The sequence below is a fragment of the Gymnoscopelus microlampas genome (assembly GCF_963454915.1).
Source record: "Gymnoscopelus microlampas genome assembly, chromosome: 19".
NCBI classification, from domain to species: domain Eukaryota; kingdom Metazoa; phylum Chordata; class Actinopteri; order Myctophiformes; family Myctophidae; genus Gymnoscopelus; species Gymnoscopelus microlampas.
The window spans coordinates 25,404,616-25,421,651 of NC_139956.1; the positions used below are offsets into that span (position 1 = coordinate 25,404,616).

The 17,036-nt window shown below is 40.4% G+C and overlaps 1 protein-coding gene and 2 long non-coding RNA genes across 4 annotated transcripts; all 3 read left to right on the top strand.

Annotated features, from left to right (window-relative positions):
* Positions 1-474: 474 nt before the first annotated feature.
* Positions 475-4,965, top strand: LOC311034952 (C-C motif chemokine 3-like). Of its 2 annotated transcripts, none has more exons than XM_084042988.1 (4): positions 475-669; positions 841-964; positions 2,884-3,197; positions 4,726-4,965. In XM_084042988.1, the coding sequence occupies exons 1-3, from the start codon at positions 597-599 to the stop codon at positions 2,975-2,977; spliced, it is 291 nt and encodes a 96-aa protein (XP_083899114.1). In that variant the 5' UTR covers positions 475-596; the 3' UTR covers positions 2,978-3,197; positions 4,726-4,965. The 2 variants fall into 2 exon arrangements, with proteins under 2 accessions (XP_083899114.1, XP_083899113.1); XM_084042987.1 differs by lacking the exons at positions 475-669; positions 841-964 and adding exons at positions 2,199-2,376; positions 2,541-2,673.
* A 246-nt stretch (positions 4,966-5,211) lies between these two features.
* On the top strand, positions 5,212-6,137 carry LOC311034955. Its single transcript, XR_014599657.1, has 3 exons — positions 5,212-5,326; positions 5,476-5,617; positions 5,823-6,137. It is a non-coding gene; the product is annotated as an uncharacterized lncRNA (long non-coding RNA).
* A 9,223-nt stretch (positions 6,138-15,360) lies between these two features.
* LOC311034759 lies at positions 15,361-17,036 on the top strand. Its single transcript, XR_014599629.1, has 3 exons — positions 15,361-15,455; positions 16,396-16,507; positions 16,817-17,036. It is a non-coding gene; the product is annotated as an uncharacterized lncRNA (long non-coding RNA).

Genomic DNA, 17,036 nt, shown 5'->3' on the forward strand with positions numbered 1-17,036 from the left:
CAAACACTAGCGGGATTATTATTTCTTGTCAACATTCAAGTAGAACTATGAGAAGGTATAACCCAGCTAAAATAATGTGTCATTATAAAAATATATAAATGATATATGATTAGCAGTCCACTTCCTCCTGTTGGTACGGATGGATTCACATTGCATCGTTCCGTACGCGAATACGCATGATCCGGATCCGAGACTACCTCCGGAGGTGGTTTCGGGTACGGTACGGTGATCCATTTCGGGGAACGATACGCAACGTTCACACTATCACAACATCAGCCAAGTGGTCCAGGGTGCGCACCCGGGACCATAGTGTGAATCCGCCCTGAGACATAATGTATGTGGGTGTGAAGTCTGGTTTTAGAATTAGGACATCATGCACGTGATGCCCAAAAGTGTGAACTAGGTTACTGTTGCGTCACCAGGCTGTTCCACACAGCGGGGAAATAGTTTCAGAGTATAGAAGGGTCGGGTGGGGCATGGTTGGTAGGCTACATTATTAGGGCACACCCCACCTCCCTCCTCTTGCAATTACACCTTGCTCTTGATAAATATCAGAGAGGACTATCCATCCATTATTCTCTGCAGAAGTTGTGACCATGGGAACCCGTCACATTGTCCTGCTTTGCATCCTGATAGGAGCTGCTCTGTACTGCTCTGTGACAGCCGACGGTAAGTTGATGCACAAGTCCTTATGACAAACGTACAGTATGTTGTTATTTTCTCAACCAAAGAGTGCACAAAATGTTCATAACACCTATAGTACTGTATCATTTCTGTTTTCAGTTACATGTCATAAAAAGCCATTTTTATTTCTATATTAACAAATACATTTGTTTGCAGATGAAATTGGTCCTCATGCGTGCTGCTTCAAGTTCTACCAAAAGCCAAAAAACATCAGCAACTTCATTACACTTCTGACGTCTTATTACAAGACAGATGCTAGGTGCGCACTGGCAGGAGTCATGTAAGTGTTGGAGTGTGTGGTGTGTGTGTGTGTGTGTGTGTGTGTGTGTGTGTGTGTGTGTGTGTGTGTGTGTGTGTGTGTGTTATATATGATTTTATTTTATTTTAGAAAGCATATAAGTCACAAAGTGCCACCATTATAGTAACATTTTCCTGTTTCTTGCACAGTGTGGTGACAAAGAAGGACAAGAACTTTTGCATGGATCCTACTCTCCCTTGGGTCCAGAAGATCATGAAGGCTCTGGGCAAGCCTAGCTTTTAGTAGCAATCTGCCAGCAGGATTTTTAAACTTTTCTGTCTTCCCCATCTCATATACTGAAGAAATGTTGGTTCAATAGCCTATAGTAAGGACATTTTCGGCTAATAATTTTGTGTAATAGGTAGACTAAATGTCACAAATGCAAGTTTTGTGTGAATTAGCGGCTACATTTTTGTATACGTCCACTGGTGCATGTTAATAAAATACTTTGTTAAATATGTTTCTTGATTCTTTGTTTTCTGTCCTTGATAGAGAAACTGCCTATGTACTTAAAAGAGACTGATAAAAATGTAAATATTGTTCTCCTTTTTTATGGTTTGCATATTTTGCACTCTTTAATGAATGGATGAGTCCATATCAGTGTGGTTTGAGTTCAGCATTTTAAAGTTTTATTGAGCAAGGCAACTGAATTGACCAACGCGTTTCGACTCTGAACATCTGTCGACCCTGTCGAAAGACCTAGTGTCGAGACGCGTTGGTCAATTCAGTTGCCTTGCTCAATAAAACCAAAATACTATTTTTGTAAAATGTATATAATAATTTTAATAACATAGCAGCAGCAGAAGTGTTTCCTCAGCGTTTCTGAGACATACTGTATGTGGCTGTGAAGTCTGGTTTTAGAATTAGGACATCATGCACTTGATGCCCAAAAGTGTGAACTAGGTTACTGTTGACAGGTTTAGTCACCTAGTCAGTCAAAATTATTCGCTATTAATCATTTTCATCCATATTTTTCACTATTATATAAAGTACACATTTTGCTTGACTGAGTCTAAATTGTGTAGCTTCTCTGGTTTATAAACTTACTGTCCCCTGGCAATGAATATATGCTATTTTCTTCTCCTAAATTATGCTGTTTTTGTTTTGCATGCAATTGTTTGAGTGTAACCTTGCGTCACCAGGCTTTTCCACACAGCGGGGAAGTAGTTTCAGAGTATAGAAGGGTCGGGGTGGGGCATGGTTGGGTAGTAGGCTACATTATTAGGGCACACCCCACCTCCCTCCTCTTGCAGTTGCACTTTGCTCTTGATAAATATCAGAGAGGACTATCCATCCATTATTCTCTGCAGAAGTTGTGACCATGGGAACCCGTCACATTGTCCTGCTTTGCATCCTGATAGGAGCTGCTCTGTACTGCTCTGTGACAGCCGACGGTAAGTTGATGTACAAGTCCTTATGACAAAAGTGTGTTGTTATTTTCTCAACCAAAGAGTGCACAAAATGTTCATAACTCATAGTACTGTATCATTTCTGTTTTCAGTTACATGTCATAAAAAGCCATTTTTATTTTTATCTTAACAAATATATTTGTACGCAGATGAAATTCGTCCTCCTTCTAAGTGCTGCTTCAAGACCGACTTCTACGAAGAGCCAAATGACATCAGTCTCTTCATTAAACGTCTGAAGTCTTATTCCAAGACAGATGCTAGGTGCTCATTGGCAGGAGTCATGTAAGTGTTGGAGTGTGTGTGTGTGTGTGTGTGTGTGTGTGTGTGTGTGTGTGTGTGTGTGTGTGTGTGTGTGTGTGCGTGTGCGTGCGTGCGTGCGTGCGTGCGTGCGTGCGTGCGTGCGTGTGTTATATATGATTATGTTTCACATAATCATATGTCACAAAGTGCCACCATTATAGCAACATTAATATTTTCTTGTTTCTTGCACAGTGTGGTCACAAAGAAGAACAAGAACTTCTGCATGGATCCTACTCTCCCTTGGGTCCAGAAGATCATGAAGGCTCTGGACAAACATAGCTTTTAGTAGCAATCTGCCTGCAGGAGTTTTAAACTTTTCTGTCTTCCCCATCTCATACTGTATACTGAAGAAATGTTGGTTTAATAGCTTATAGTAAGGACATTTTTGCTAATAATGTCAGGAGAATAGGTAGACTAAATGTCACAAATGCAAGTTCTGTGTGAATTAGCGGCTACATTTTTGTATACGTCCACTGGCGCAGTTAATAAAATGCTTTGTTAAATATGTTTCTTGATTCTTTGTTTTCTGTCCTTGATAGAGAAACTGCCTATATAAATATTGTTCTCCTTTTTTATGGTTTGCATATTTTGAACTCTTTAATGAGTGGATGAGTCCATATCAGTGTGGTTTGAGTTCTGCATTTTAAAGTTTTATTGAGCAAGGCAACTGAATTGACCAAAGCGTTTCGACTCTGAACTTCTGTCGACCCTGTCGAAAGACCTTGTGTCGAAACGCGTTGGTCAATTCAGTTGCCTTGCTCAATAAAACCAAAATTTTTGTAAAATGTATATAATAATTTTAATAACATAGCAGCAGCAGAAGTGTTTCCTCAGCGTTTCTGAGACATACTGTTTGTGGGTCTGAAGTCTGGTTTTAGAATTAGGACATCATGCACTTGATGCCCAAAAGTGTGAACTAGGTTACTGTTGACAGGTTTAGTCAACTAGTCAGTCAAAATTATTCGCTATTAATCATTTTCATCCATATTTTTCACCATTATATAAAGTACACATTTTGCTTGACTGAGTCTAAATTTTGTAGCTTCTCTGGTTTCTAAACTTACTGTCCCCTGGCAATGAATATATGCTATTTTCTTCTTCTAAATTATGCTGTTTTTGTTTTGCATGCAATTGTTTGAGTGTAACCTTGCGTCACCAGGCTCACAGCGGGGAAGTAGTTTCAGAGTATAGAAGGGTCGGGGCATGGTTGGATAGTAGGCTACATTATTAGGGCACACCCCACCTCCCTCCTCTTGCAGTTGCACTTTGCTCTTGATAAATATCAGAGAGGACTATCCATCCATCATTCTCTGCAGAAGTTGTGACCATGGGAACCCGTTACATTGTCCTGCTTTGCATCCTGATAGGAGCTGCTCTGTACTGCTCTGTGACAGCCGACGGTAAGTTGATGTACATGTCCTTATGACAAAAGTATGTTTTTATTTTCTCAACCAAAGAGTGCACAAAATGTTCATAACTCATAGTACTGTATCATTTCTGTTTTCAGTTACATGTCATAAAAAGCCATTTTTATTTTTATATTAACAAATATATTTGTACGCAGATGAAATTCGTCATCCTTCTAGGTGCTGCTTCAAGTCCGAATTCTACCAAAAGCCAAAAAACATCAGCAACTTCATTAAAGTTCTGAAGTCTTATTCCAAGACAGATGCTAGGTGCTCATTGGCAGGAGTCATGTAAGTGTTAGTGGGTGTGTGTGTGTGTGTGTGTGTGTGTGTGTGTGTGTGTGTGTGTGTGTGTGTGTGTGTGTGTGTGTGTGTGTGTGTGTGTGTGTGTGTGTGTGTGTGTGTGTGTGTGTGTGTGTGTGTGTGTGTGTGTGTGTGTGTGTGTGCGCGCGTGCGCGTGTTATATATGATTATGTTTTTATTTTACTTTTAGAAAGCATATAAGTCACAAAGTGCCACCATTATAGCAACATTAATATGTTCTTGTTTCTTGCACAGTGTGGTCACAAAGAAGAACAGGAAAATCTGCATGGATCCTACTCTCTCTTGGGTCCAGAAGATCATGAAGGCTCTGGACAAACCTAGCTTTTAGTAGCAATCTGCCTGCAGGATTTTTAAACTTTTCTGTCTTCCCCATCTCATATACTGAGGAAATGTTGGTTTAATAGCCTATAGTAAGGACATTGTTGCTAATAATTTAGTGTAATAGGTAGGCTAAATGTCACAAATGCAAGTTCTGTGTGAATTAGCGGCTACATTTTTGTATACGTCCACTGGCGCATGTTAATAAAATGCTTTGTTAAATATATTTCTTGATTCTTTATGTTTCTGTCCTTGATAGAGAAACTCCATATCAGTGTGGTTTGAGTTCTGCATTTTAAAGTTTTATTGAGCAAGGCAACTGAATTGACCAACGTGTGTAACCTTGCCTCACCAGGCTTTTCCACACAGCGGGGAAATAGTTTGAGGTGGGGGGGGCATGGTTGAGTAGGCTACATTATTAGGTCACACCTACATCCCTCCTCTTGCAGTTGCACTATGCTCTTGATAATCAGAAAGATCTAGCCATTCATCATTCTCGGCAGAAGTTGTGACCATGGGAACCCGTTACATTGTCCTGCTTTGCATCCTGATAGGAGCTGCTCTGTACTGCTCTGTGACAGCCGACGGTAAGTTGATGTACATGTCCTTATGACAAAAGTATGTTGTTATTTTCTCAACCAAAGAGTTCACCAAATGTTCATAACACTTATAGTACTGTATACTTTCTGTTTTCAGTTACATGTCATAAAAAAAACATTTTTATGTTAACAAATAGATTTGGACGCAGATGAAATTGGTCCTCATGCGTGCTGCTTCAAGAAAGGCTTCTATCCTAAGCCACCACACATCGATCGCTTCATTGAACGTCTTAAGTTTTATTACTGGACAGATAGGAGGTGCGCACTGGCAGGAGTCATGTAAGTGTTGGAGTGTGTGTGTGTGTGTGTGTGTGTGTGTGTGTGTGTGTGTGTGTGTGTGTGTGTGTGTGTGTGTGTGTGTGTGTGTGTGTGTGTGTGTGTGTGTGTGTGTGTGTGTGTGTGTGTATATATATACATAGTATGTATGGTGGTCACAAAGTGGCACCATTATAGCAACATTAATATGTTCTTGTTTCTTGCACAGTGTGATGACAAAGTGGAACAGGGAGTTCTGCATGGATCCTACTCTCTCTTGGGTCCAGAAGATCATGGAGGCTCTGGACAAACCTAGCTTTTAGTAGCAATCTGCCTACAGGTTTTTTAAACTTTTCTGTCTTCCCCATCTCATATACTGAGGAAATGTTGGTTTAATAGCCTGTAGTAAGGACATTTTCGCTAATAATTTAGTGTAATAGGAAGATGTCACAAATGCAAGTTCTGTGTGAATTAGTGGCTACATTTTTTGTGTACGTCCACTGGCGCATGTTAATAAAATGCTTTGTTAAATATGTTTCTTGATTCTTTATTTTTCTGTCCTTGATAGAGAAACTGCCTAGGCTTAAAATGTACTTAAAAGAGACTGATGAAAATGGACATATTTGTTCTCCTACATTTTATGGTTTTCACAATTGCACACTATAATGAATGAAATATGTTATACAATGTAAGGAGGAGACCTGCAACATATGAGAAAATATGGGGTTCTTTTATGACTTTATTACCATCACTGCGTCCTTAAATGAACTAAATGGGATATTGTATCATGTTTTAATGCAAATATAAAGATGGAACTTGTACTGTACCTAGGGTGTGTGGGTGGGTGGGTTGTTGTTGTTTTTCTTTGTGTTTGTTATTGTTTCTTTTTTGTTTTTTTTTGTCATTTGAAAAAAATGTTTGTCTAAATAAAGATATCTTTTCCCGCCAGGGACGCTGTGGGCGCTGGGGGCGTGTTCTCTCCTCCACGTCATCGGCGCCCATACCTAGGTGGGGTTGGTGAAAGGGCCTACTCTGTGTGGAGTTTGCATGTTCTCCCCGTGTCTCCTAGGGTAGTTAATACCCTCACAAAAACATGTAGTAATCCTGGTCACTATACTGCCTCCCCCTGGTCAGCCGGGGCGCCTGATGGAGGAGAAGGGAACTGGTTGGAATAACGTGTTCCTTCCACGCGCTATGTCCAACCAGGGAAACTCCCCCCTGTCGGGTGATAAGAAGCGGCCTGCTTGCTCCTCATGCATTGAAGGAGGCATGAGCTTCAGCTTGGGCTCTCCCTAGGCTGGCAGAGGGTAGGTAGTGCCCAGGATTACATAGGCAATTGGCACTGGGTGAAAAAATGTGGGTTACAAAAACGTGGGATAAAAATTATAAAAAAATAATTAAAAAAATAAAGATATCTTAAAAAAATAAAAAGATGGAGTGCCTTGGATTTTTTTTCTTGTTGGTCTGCAGTTTATACCACTGGGAAGACAAAGCAGTACCTCATGAACTTTGTGTTTATGTATACGCAGCGTGTCGTGACTATCTCTCTCAGCACAGCACTGCAAATAAAAGTGCAGTGCTGTGAAAGAAGTGAAAGAAGTTTCTTTTTTTTTTCTTTTTTTCTTTTTTTTGAGCCTCTATCAGAAGGACTCAGGCCCCCGATCGACACCCGGGCGACAGCCGTCGTGAAAGAAGTTTCAACCACTGATTGGCATTTGTGACTTACTCCAACTTAGTTGAGGGGATTTCAATTCCCTTTTAGTAAAAACAAAACAAAACAAAACAAAACAAAAAACAATGAAGAAGAAAATAATAACCGTCCCGTACATCAATGAAGCTATCAATATTCTTATTTTATCAGTCGTTGGCTTCAAATAGATTAAAAGTTTTGAATAAAAAAGTGACCTTACTCCAATCATGCTATTGGTTGCAGGTGACAGTGGTGTTGCTTTGATCAAAGTTTGACTGCTCAAGCAAAGAAATGCAGTGTGTTGGTTTTACATTCATGGCTGTCGGGCAGAAACCTTCCATGTTTCATAATTTTTTTGTGTAAATCAATGCCCTAGGTTGTCATACAAATTGTGTCACAAAAGTAGAGAAAATAGCCAATCTACAAGCTCACAAGGTGTCACAATGTGACGCATTGTGAACTTGTTGATCGGCTGTTTTCGCTATTTTGTAAAATGTTTGAAAGTGAAAGTGGTTTGTCTATTGGTTATTGACAAGAGCTTGTGACTTAAAAATAACTATAGATCATTTTTTACAGAAAAATTACGGTTTTGGACATGTCAGGTTTCCACCCGACAGTGACGATATTGTAGTTTGAGTGGGGTTTGTGTTGTGTAGAGACAGATAGCTAGTTCAAGGGCAAGAGGCAGGGATCAGAATTAACTTGATGGTTAATCTGGCTGACGCTGCTTCCGTGTGCGCTGCTCCGCGGCAGCACCGCGACCTCAGAGTTTACCTTGTGTGCCTTATACGTATGATAACAGTATGATAAGGTTGGCAAGGAATATCACTTCAAACACTAGCCATGCTTTGTAAGGAGAATATAGGTTGCTTCCTTCAGGAAGGAGATACAGTGTTCCTACATACAATAAGGTCAAACTGAAGAGGTCCTTTGTCCATCAGACGACATTGAGGCTTAAAGGGGCTACACCATGAATTTAAAAAAAATATATTATATATAAATATTGCCCCCTAATACGTTTTAAACAGGTTGTATGCCTAAAAAACATCCAGATATTTTTTCTCACAATCTGACTGTCTGTCATTCCAAGCTTTTTCAGCTGCAATACCAAAACGTCCTATTGGGCAGGGGGGAGCTACTGAGCAATTCTGTCTGGCCATCATCAATGCAAAATCAGGGCAAGTGACATCACTTGCCCTGCCATTCTGAAATGGCCTGTTCAGACACGCCCATTCAGGAAATCCATGAAATGAGCATGAATGACTGAATGTTAAAAAAACATATTTTTTGGGGTACAAGAGACACTGGGGAGCCCAAAAAATACTTAAAACCTAAAAAAAAATGAAATTCATGGTGTAGCCCCTTTAATCAGGAGTTATAAGCCAGGGGTAGGCTGAGTGGTGGACATTGCTCTTGTCTTTGCATGTCTTTATGTATGTATTTTGTATTTTAATGTTTTCTTGTGTCATGTCAAATGTGTGTAGGCCTACTGTTATATGTTGCATACATGGCTGTTTTTGGGTCGCAAGACAAATTTCAGTGCAAACTGACAATAAAGTATTATCGTATCGTGCTGCCACCATGGTGGGTAAAACAGCAGTGAACTCTGCTTGTGTTTACTGCCAGCTCTGGTTGTGCAAAAATGCTCATACAAGAAATAGCTTCCGCTGTCTCTGCTTAAAGCTTGTAGAGCAGGTATTTATTTGGTGAAGATATTTGGGAATTACTATTGGACCTAATACAGAGCCCGGGGGATCCTGGTTAACTAGGGTTTAAGTGGTAAAAAGTGTACTAAATCATGTCAAAGAAGAAGCGTTGTCAGTGGAAATAAACAAATAGGGACTTGTGGAAATGTTGGCAGACATAACCTCGCAGGTAAAACACAAAGTGTTATAATTTATGCACATCATATAATCTGGCCATGGGTTGATCCTATGACTCTTCGCCATGAAGCTCCATATTACGACACTGCCGACGCATACTTGCTCTTCCAAAGATCTGAACCACTACAAACTAAACTTGTCACAAGCTTGCTTTATTAACCACAGCTCTCCCACCACTGTTTCATCTTCTCTTCACAGGGACAATGGCTTCCTGCCCGACGGGGACGAGGCCAGGACGAAAAGCCACTTCGCTTTGTGCCAGAGACCCAAGGCCAACGGTGTAAAAGCAAGCACTGTACACATGGGCCGCAATCCACGGGCAGCTAGGAGGAGTCCTCCAAGAACATCTTCCTGGGTGTAGGTTATGAAATATATATAATATGAAATGTCTCATACACAATTGTGTCTGTGTGACTGTGCAGGGATTCATAACTTGTTTGATTAATTGATTACTCCATTATGAACAAATGCATTCAAAATGAATACCTCAAAAATAGGCAATCGGCGCGTTGCAATGCGATGTGTTGTGAGCTTTTAGATCTGCTACTTTTGAAAAGGTTTGGTACTATTACTTACTATAAGTACACATATTTTGATGCCGATACCTTGTACTTTTACTCAAGTACAATTTTGAATACAGGACTTTTACTTGTAATATGGTATTTTGTGGTATTAATCTGAGGATTCTTTCACCACTGCCTTCCTCCCCCCGCAGGAGGAGGCAATTAAATGGAAGACGCCTGATGGACAGATGGACGGACTGACCACCAACGGCGTGCTGGTGATGCATAGCCTGGGACCAGATGAATCTGCGAGTGCAAAAAAAAATTGCACTCTGCGATTTGGCACCGCTCCATAGAGAATCCATTTCCTGTTCCAGAAGACGTGGGGCACCAATCAGGGCCCAGTATTCGAATATGGGCGACTGTAATTGGTAGTTGGTTGTAGGTCTAACCAATTGCGTCGAGGGACATTGTTTTGATCCCGCCCCTTGGGAAACAAAACGTCCTCATGGAAGCACCAGACTCATATCCACGCAGTGATATAGTCTAGCTACGCCAGGCTAGGTGATGCACCCACTCCATGGCTTCACTCAGGACTCCATGAAGGCCGTAAACTGAGTACTTTTAAGCCCACTCCACATCCACACCAATGATTTGCCATGCAACTCCTTGCAACATGGAACTACTTGCAACTACTTGCAACCATTATCCCCAATGGCAGTTGCAACTAGTTGCATTGGTGCGGTTTGGCCTTTAGGTTGGCTGTTTTTTTTTCTTCCCTAAAATGCAATTGGCCTAACTTCTGCTCTCACACTCGTGCTCTCTGAAAAAAAGAGTTACAAGGTCCTATAAATTCATTGTGAAAACATTACAGCATAAAAATCAAGAAATGTACTTCTACTTTTACTTGTACTGGTACTTTAAGTATTTTTCAAAGTATGTACTTTGGAATACTTAAGTATATTTAAAAGCAATGACTTTTTTACTCTTACTTGAGTAACATTTTGACTGAGCTACTTTAATGTACTTATAGTGGAGTAAATTTGACCAAGGAGTATCTGTACTCTTACTCAAGTACGGGGGTCGAGTATACTTCGTCCACCTCTGGTAAATACGCTACGGAAATCAGAGGGTCACATAAACGTCTGTTTTGATGATTTAGTGTACCACATGTCTCCCTTTGTTTCATACATAAATAAATACACAAACAATAAAGCATGCACTCACTAATAACCAGGTGCTGGGCTGAGTTCAGAATCCAAAGAGAATAACGTTTGCAATAAAGTCTGCTTTGGAGCATGACCCAGTGTGCAGACTTTAATCTCATACATAAATACACACATGACCCTGGTAGAATATCACATGATAAAAGTTTTGCTCTGCTCGCTGATTTGCGTAACATGGATATTTTTTGACTGCAGCGCTGATGTAAATAAAGCAATGATCACGATGATTGTTGATTGATTAAATTGACATAAATGACATGAAACAGACTTGAGTTTGTCTGAACGTAGCCTGTACTGCAGATGATAGCAGCTTACAAGTGCGCAAATTTAGATTAATCGTGTGACTTGTACACCCGTGCTGAACGTGAGATGAAAAGAAGCCAAGTGCGTTGATTGGTGGGTGCCGTGTGCCTACATCACTGTTGAAAATAATAATAATAATAATTATTATTAATTTATTTCTTTTTTTATTTTATTATTATTATTATGTGCAACGCTTAGGAATGGGACATTTCAACTGATATATTGGCATGAAAATAAGCTTTTCGGTGTTGTTACAGAGGTGTCCTCTATACCGGCACCTCCTAGGCATCCATACTTTGGTGATAAACGAAACGGCTATGCTCTAGGGTCGTCCCTATATGGCGAACGTGTAGGATGACATCATGACACATGATACCTGCCAACCATATAGGGTTGAGTTGAGGCAGGGAAGATCAGCAATATTCCAGTTCAGTAACTACTAAGTATAAACTAACTAAGAAAGAGTGAAGGCCTTACGAACCATTTGCTCTCCTACCTGATTTCATCTAACCAGCCCCAATACTAGGGCTCCCGAGAGGTATCGTTCTGAACAACGACGCTCTGGGCAACCTGCTACCAGCAATCTCACTACAAGAACTATCCCTTTATTTAGTTCCCCCTAACAGGTGTAGAGTAGTGTAAAATTTTGGATACATTTTAGACGGTTTGTTTGGGGGTCAGGGGGTCCAAGAGACTTGATACTTGCATGTTGCTTTAATTTAAACCCTATGACCGGGGTCCACCAGGCACCAGGGGTCTATACTTAGTTTGTCCCCTCCCAATTTGTTAAGTTGTAACCCATGTACCCATGTTGGTTGGGTTTTGCCATTTTAGCTGTATTGTAGAAATTGTATGAATGTATTTATTATTGATTAATTGTATGTCTTTACCCTCCCCCAAACAAAACAAAAATGCGCACATGCACTCAAAGTACCACATAATGGAAATAAGCGTTCAAGCTTCTTTTGTTTTGTTTTATCCTTTTTGTCAAATTATGTACAAATCTACATTCATCATATATATATATGCATTCTTGTCTACAAAAACATCAACCAAATCTTATGTTCTCATGTTTCCGTCCAGGTGGACAGTGAGAACGAGGAACTGGTGGACGGCTCACTGATCGACCTGTGTGGTGTAACCCTACTGTGGCGCACGGCCGAGGGAGCTTTACGTCAGACGTTCCTGTTTTGTTTATAAAGCCCAAAAAGTAAACGTGTTTAATATGTTCTCGCAATTGTTTGAACGAATACTAATCATCAGTTGTAATGATGGTGACAACCCCCAAAATACATATCCTTTTGGGAGGTCCTTGACATGAAAAAGTTTGAGCACCACTGATATATAGAAACATATGTTTTTTTCAAAAAACTGTTAGTATTTAGAAGACATTTGTAGAATCCCCAGAAGCAATACGATTTGAGTTACAGATGTTCACTTTAAGAAATACATATTATTCGAAGATTTGCACACATTTTCAAGATTTTTCAAAAATAGCCAAATAAATCAAAAAATTACCCCCGGTCCGTCGCCGGGGATATTATTTGCAGTTTCATCAACCTGATTTGGGTCGGTGCAAACACTGTTGCTATTACTTGCATTTTCTTTAGCCTAATTTGGGTCTGTGTAAACGCAGGGGCTATTATTTGCAGTTTCTTCAGCCTTATTTGGGTCCGTGCAAACGGTGGGGGTATTATTTACAGTTTCTTCAGCCCAATTGGAACTGCAAATAATGGCCCGGTGCAGGCCGGTGCAACAATAAATAAAAGCCTGCTGCAAATAGCCACCTGGTTCCTTTCAAACACCCGGGGTCCAAATGGGTTTTGCATTTTAAACGCCTGGGCTTCTATTTGGAAATATACGGTAAGTCACAAAGTGCCACCATTATAGCAACATCAATATTTTCTGCACAGTATGGTCTCAAAGATGAACAAGAACTTCTGCATGGATCCTCCATCTCCCTTGGGTCCAGAAGATCATGGAGGCTCTGGATAAGCGTAGATAAACTGCTTTTTAAGCTTTTTTGTCTAATAACTAAGTGTAATAACTAAATGTCAAGTTCTGTGTGAATCGAAGGCTGGCTGGTGAATTGAAGGCTGGCTGTATCCACTTACCAGGATAGCCACGCTGACTGAGACGGATCTGTACATCTTTTGAATGTACTTTGAAAGAGTCATCTGTACTAAAGATTCTACGTATAGGTTTGAATTGACCAATTTGTAAACCTTTCTTAAGGGAAGTAGGATGATAGCTCTCAGCATGAAGTAAAGAATTACGGTCTGTGGGTTTTCTATATAGCTCTGTGCTCAGATGGTCTTCCACCTTTAAGATTAAAATGTCACAAATTTAATTTGGTGAGAGTCAGATGTCATACTGAAATTCAAATGTTCACAACAACTATTCAAGAAGCTGTGAAAAGCAATCCATTCAGCAACTGAACCAGTCCAGATTACAAACACATCATCAATACTAGAAAAAGTGCTCCTCGGAGCACAGGTCTCCGCCAGGTCAGGTAGGTTATTGTGGCCTCCTGGTGGCGCTATAACAGGCCAATGTTAAAAGGGTGGCATTTGTTCCTCAACATAGTGACCGACCGGCCGACAAAGCCTCATGTAGGCCGACCCCCTGGGTCTGGCAAAGAAATGTGTTTTACATATGTCGGCCTCCTGGTGGCGCTATAAAAGGCAGTTGTGAAAAATGCAGGGCAAAGGTTTTTCCTTGACCTCTAGGGAGTGTGCATACAAAGTTTTACACAGATCGGCGCAGTTAGAGGTAAAAACATGAATCGGCCTGTTATAGCGCCACCATGAGGCTGATTTGAAAATGTTAAAGTGGCATTTCTTCCTCGGCATAGTGGAAATATGCGTGCAAAATTTCACGGAAATTGCATGCTGTGTTCATGATTTGAGGCATTTTGTTGAAAACAGAGCACTTCTGCAAACTTTGGAAGCCATTTTTAGCCAATCAGGATGGAATATGACAAATCTGAAACACCCATTTTGTTTAATGACTATAGAGATACTGTATACCGATTTGCGAGATTTTTGGGCAAAATCTGTAGGAATACTGTCAAAAAATATGTTTTGCACAAATCGGCCTCCTGGTGGCGCTATAAAGGCCCATGTGAAAGATTCGGGCCAGAAGTTCGGAATTGGCATCCAGGGAGTGTGTGTGCACAGTTTCACTGTGATCAAGCCAACGGTGGCGGAGATTAGCTGGTCACAGACGGACACACACACACACACACACACACACACACACACACACACACACACACACACACGGACGGACGGACGGACGGAGGGGAAAACATACTCTCTCGCCATGCCTTTCGGCCTGGCGGAGACAATAACGTTTCCACAATTGGATATGTAGTAAAAAGTTATTATGTTCAGGATTGAAAATGCAGTTTCTTTCTAAAAGGCCAGCATAAAGATTAGCATGATTGGGGGGCATTTTACTCCCCATGGCAGTGCCACTTTTCTGCAGATAAAAACAATTTTCGAAGAGGATTTTTTTGTTGTTGTGAGAGCCAGTTCAGTGAGGTGTTGCAAACACGCAGTACTCGGTGTATGCTGTTGTTGTCATCAATGTTTGTTTATTGGACAGACATGCATACATACGGACACACGGACAAAGTCAGATATAGGAGTGGTTAGCACCACTCAAAAATACATTTTATGGTTTTGCTAAATACATTTTCTGACGTAGTGAACTGGACTATAGGAACAATCTTTCCCTTTACACTGACATATTTATTCTTTTCATATTGTGCTTTATTTGTTAATTAAAAGCTATAGTCATATATTTTCTTTTGTTGGTCTGTTTGCTACCTGTAGGATATTAAAATGACAGTGATTTGTCTGTCTGTCTGTCTGTCTGTCTGTCTGTCTGTCTGTCTGTCTGTCTGTCTGTCTGTCTCACACACACACACACACACACACACACACACACACACACACACACACACACACACACACACACACACACACACACACACACACACACACACACACACACACACACACACACACAAATTCTGAAATTCTGAACTTTTGATTGGGTGGGCAAGACACACATGGTCTGAGTCCACAGCCCCACCCACTGTCCAATAGTCCTTATTTTCATCGCCTTTTGTAGTTCAACTTCAACTTCTTCCATCCATCATTCTCTGCAGAAGGACCATGGGAACCAGACACATTGTCCTGCTTTCCTTCCTGATAGGAGCTGCTCTGTACTGCTCTGTGACGGCCAACAGTAAGTTAATGCACATGTTTTATCGACCTTATTACAAATGTTTTTATTTTCTCAACTAAAGTGCAAGAAATTACCAGGGTTCAAGTTATGTGAGCTGAGCTCCCATAATGAGGGGGTGAGCTCCCATGAACATCTGTGGGGGTCACTAACACATTAAAAACAGCCATTATTTGATTCATACATAATGCATTTTTCAAAGTAATGATGAGTATTATAATAGGCTAAAAGAAACGCCTTTCCCAAAAGAACTAAACATATCATATTCTCCCGTGAATGGCAGAGTGGCTGCACTAAGTATTGACAGTATTGCTCAGAGCTGTTGAAACAGCAGAACTCAAGGAAAAAGGAAGTGCTTCCTTAGAAAGTTGTAGAACTCAGTGCCAGTATGTTTAACCCATTAAAACCGGGTAGCATCTGTGTAACCTTAACCATTATTTCATAAAAGTATAAAAAAGAGACTATAATGCACGTGCGTGTGTGTGTGTGTGTGTGTGTGTGTAAATAATCGTCTCTCCATAAAAGGTTGGTTGAGATATATATACATCTCGTCTTGAGGGCAAGGTATTTATGTTAAAGGTATTTGCTGCTTGTCCTGGCCGGAACAGAATGTGTTTTCTCAAACCCCCTCAGTATAGATGACACTTAGGTCAAAGGTAACTGTCCTTGTTATTTCTTGTCTGTCTCATTCTGGGATGTACTGTGTTTTTGGGGGTATATAAGCTGTGAGTAAAATATTGTTCTGGGGGTCAGACGTATGTATAGATGTACATTTGGCTCCATATTCGAATACTTTTAGATCTCTAAGACTTTAAGATCTGAGTTGTTGTCTCTGTCTCATTATTGTGTCCTTATATGTTCTGAGTACTCCAATACAGATGGCCTTGACAATATACATATAATTAAAAGCAACTTTTATATGAAAAAATGACATTGTTTGCAGATTCGAATGGCCCTGGTGAATGCTGTACCAAATTTTACCCAAAGAGAGTGAACATCAAACAACTGAGCTCTTTTTACAAGACTGAGAACAGATGTGCAAAGACAGGAGTCATGTAAGTGTTGTATAAATAGATATATTCATTCATATATATATATATATATATATATATATATATATATATATATATATATATATATATATATATATATATATATATATATATATATACACACACACACACACACACACACACACACACACACACACACACACACACACACACAATATGTCACATCGCAATGAATTGTGAGCTTGTAGATCTGCTACTTTCACTATTGTGTGCTACTGTTGTATCGCGTTAGGGCATCAATTTACGAAACAATAAGTGACAAACTTGCATATTTTCTTGTTTCTTGCACAGATTGGTCACGAAGAAGTCTCGCCACCTGTGTGTGGACCCTAATGTCCCCTGGGTTCAGAGGACCTTGGCAATTCTAATTAGCACCAAGCGCCCCCATCAGCTGACTCCTGTCAAGCTCACCACTGTCGGCTGACACCCATGCAGCGAGAGTTATGGAACGACCTTTTCATCTTGCCTATCCAAGTCCTGACAGATCTGCATGTCCGCCCACAAGCTTTCA